Source organism: Microcebus murinus, chromosome 12 (genome assembly GCF_040939455.1).
Source record: "Microcebus murinus isolate Inina chromosome 12, M.murinus_Inina_mat1.0, whole genome shotgun sequence".
NCBI classification, from domain to species: Eukaryota; Metazoa; Chordata; class Mammalia; order Primates; family Cheirogaleidae; genus Microcebus; species Microcebus murinus.
In genome coordinates, this window is record NC_134115.1 from 82,069,653 (window position 1) to 82,073,018 (window position 3,366).

The following is a 3,366-nucleotide window of genomic DNA, read 5'->3' on the forward strand; positions in this document are numbered from 1 at the left end:
GGTCAAAAACATCAGTTCCCGGAGCAGGTACAGGCACAGAGGAGTGAAAAGGAAAGAGGACAGGGATAAAAGCGAGAGAGGGCACCCTCTGTCCTATTTGTGGAGGGGTCTTCCTAACAGGGGATGGGAAAGGGGGAAGCCACAGACACTGTCCTCAGCCCACATGCTCTATGCCCCAGTTAGGGGAGAGACAGGACTGGTGTGAATGGGCGAAGTCAAATTCTAGGGATTGAAAGGCAAGTGGAGAGGAGGGTATCTTCTCCTCAAAGTCATTTTCAGCCCTGTCCTGCTGCCCAAAGAGAGCTACAATGTGTGGCGTGTGTGTGTGTGTGTGTGTGTGTGTGTGTGTGTGTGTGTGTGTGTTGGGGAGGGGAAAGACCATGAAGGGTGTCATGCATCTCCTTTTCCACTGACAAGCATAAAAGACTTTTCCAATCTCACCATCAAGGCCATGCTCAATTCTCACCTTCTACAAATACCCTACACTGACTCCTCTGGTCAAACTGATCTCTTCTCTTTGGACTTTGTAATTGCACAGAAAGCACAATTTATATTTGAATGGATATTAGCTTAACTGTTCTCTAAATGCCTCCTGGGCATTTTCTTGCATCCACAATAAGATTCAGAAATTCTCATTGGCAAAGACAATTTATTCTCCTTTTTTCCCCAGCACAGTTCTGACCGCATAGATACATATCTGTAAATTGATCTGTTAATAATAATTAAATACTGATGCATGGAAGGCTTTTACCTACACAGATAACAAGAACTGCAAGGGATGGGAAAACCGAGCAGAGCAAACCAGACCACTGCTTTGGACTTCCTCCTTCTAGGACTCTCGGAGCAGCCAGAGCAGCAGCCTCTTCTGTTTGGCATCTTCCTGGGCATGTACCTGGTCACCATGGTGGGGAACCTGCTCATCATCCTGGCCATCAGCTCTGACCCACACCTCCATACTCCCATGTACTTCTTTCTGGCCAACCTGTCATTAACTGATGCCTGTTTCACATCTGCCTCAATCCCCAAAATGCTGGCCAACATTCATACCCAGAGTCAGGCCATCTCCTATTCTGGGTGCCTTACGCAGCTGTATTTCCTCCTCGTGTTCGGTGGCCTTGACAACTGCCTGCTGGCTGTGATGGCGTATGACCGTTACGTGGCCATCTGCCAGCCACTCCAGTACAGCACAGCAATGAGTCCCCAACTCTGTGCACTCATGCTGGGCATGTGCTGGGTGCTAACCAACTGTCCCGCGTTGATGCACACGCTGTTGCTGACCCGTGTGGCTTTCTGTACCCAGAAGGCCATCCCCCACTTCTACTGCGATCCCAGCGCTCTCCTGAGGCTTGCCTGCTCAGATACCCGCGTAAACGAGCTGATGATCATCGCCATGGGCTTGGCCTTCCTCACTGTTCCCCTCTCGCTGATTGTCTTCTCCTACGTCCGCATCTCCTGGGCTGTGCTTGGCATCTCATCTCCTGGCGGGCGATGGAAAGCCTTCTCCACCTGTGGTTCTCATCTCACGGTGGTTCTGCTCTTCTATGGGTCTCTTATGGGCGTGTATTTGCTCCCTCCATCATCCTACTCTACGGAGAGGGAAAGCAGGGCTGCCGTTCTCTATATGGTCATCATTCCCATGTTGAACCCATTCATCTACAGCTTGAGGAACAGAGACATGAAGGAGGCTCTGGGAAAACTTTTTGGCAGTGGGAAAACGTTCTTCTCACTGTGATGCCTAATCCTGGTGCCCTCATCAACCCTTTTTCTCTGTCCCTTCAGTGAGTCTACCACTCTCAGGTTTACTTTAGGCAAAGGTTATTTATCAGTTAACTCTGAGTCACGGATGCAACAAAAAGAGTGTCTTGCTCCTTTTTTAGCCTATGGAATGAGATGTTCTGCCTCCGTCTCTTTCCTGATACCAGTGAGGCAACCACGACTAAGAGCAGAGCACCATTCCCCAGCCTCGTCTCTAACACCAGCGTGTCAGCCATGGTGAAGAAGGCATTTGCTGTCAGACCCGACAAGTCAGACCTGAGCAGGTCGACCCAGATGAGACGGGCATGGGAGGAGGTGAAGGGATGAGAATGCAAACGTTCTTTGAGCATCTACAACGTCCCTCATTGTTCCTCACGTCAGTACTTTGAGGCAGAACTGTGAAAACTGTGACTTAGGATGCTAAATAACTCACCCAAACCAGATAAGTTTGATTCCAATATCTGTTTTCTTTCTATTTTACCACTTTGTGGGGATCATGACAAGGAAAGTGCATGAGCATCTACAAGGGCCAATATTGACTGGTAACAATGGGAGATAACTCATTAAATTAATATATATGTTGTGGTATTTCCTTACTATTTCTTTTTTTTTTTTTTTTTTTTTTTTTTTTTTGAGACAGAGTCTCGCTTTGTTGCCCAGGCTAGAGTGAGTGCCGTGGCGTCCTAGCTCACAGCAACCTCAAACTCCTGGGCTCGAGTGATCCTTCTGCCTCAGCCTCCCGGGTAGCTGGGACTACAGGCATGTGCCACCATGCCCGGCTAATTTTTTATATATATATCAGTTGGCCAATTAATTTCTTTCTATTTATAGTAGAGACGGGGTCTCGCTCTTGCTCAGGCTGGTTTTGAACTCCTGACCTTGAGCAATCCGCCCGCCTCGGCCTCCCAAGAGCTAGGATTACAGGCGTGAGCCACAGCGCCCGGCCCTTACTATTTCATTCTTTCACTTAAAAGCACACTTTTATTATTGTAATGGGCAGGTGAAAAAGGATTGATATTTGCTGTGTGCCTACTATGTGCCAATTTTGTATTCAGTACACCATTCATTCCTGGATTCTTTCATAAAATATTTTCTGAAATACAAAATAACAACTCAAGTGTGCTGGAAATTTTTAGGGAAATAATTTGAGGGAAAGCAGTCTGGTGGAAATCAGTGTTATGAAAAGTCACAAAGGTAACAATGGTTATCTTTTTTGAGGTGAAATTACAGTTATCATTTTCTTCTTTATATCTACATGTTGTGAAATATGTAGGTATTTTTAAAAACAGGAAATGAAATTTGGGGTTGGCACAAAAATGTCCCAATGATTAGTAAGGCACTCCAGAAAGATAAACACCTAAATGGATCTCTGAAGTCTCAAGATCAAGTTCATACTGCACCAAACTTTTGTAAAAAGCAGGATGTGACTTTTGGGCATTGCACAATAGACCTTGTTTTTAAACAAGCAGGAAGAAGTATCCGGTACCTGCATGCATTGCTCTTTGGTCATCTTACCTTTCCCCCTCTGTCTCTTCTCTTTGGATAGAAAGGCTAGGAATAATAAGGCAACTAGGGAAACCAGGCTAGACCAATCTAGCCTCGAAATTAGGT

General features: G+C 46.2%; 1 protein-coding gene across 1 annotated transcript; it reads left to right on the plus strand.

Moving 5' to 3' along the window:
- The first annotated feature begins 736 nt into the window (after positions 1-736).
- Positions 737-1,732, plus strand: OR1N2 (olfactory receptor family 1 subfamily N member 2). The gene has a single exon (XM_012771795.3). It carries the CDS (start codon positions 779-781, stop codon positions 1,730-1,732), a length of 954 nt encoding a protein of 317 aa, XP_012627249.3. The 5' UTR covers positions 737-778.
- The last annotated feature ends 1,634 nt before the right edge of the window (positions 1,733-3,366 follow it).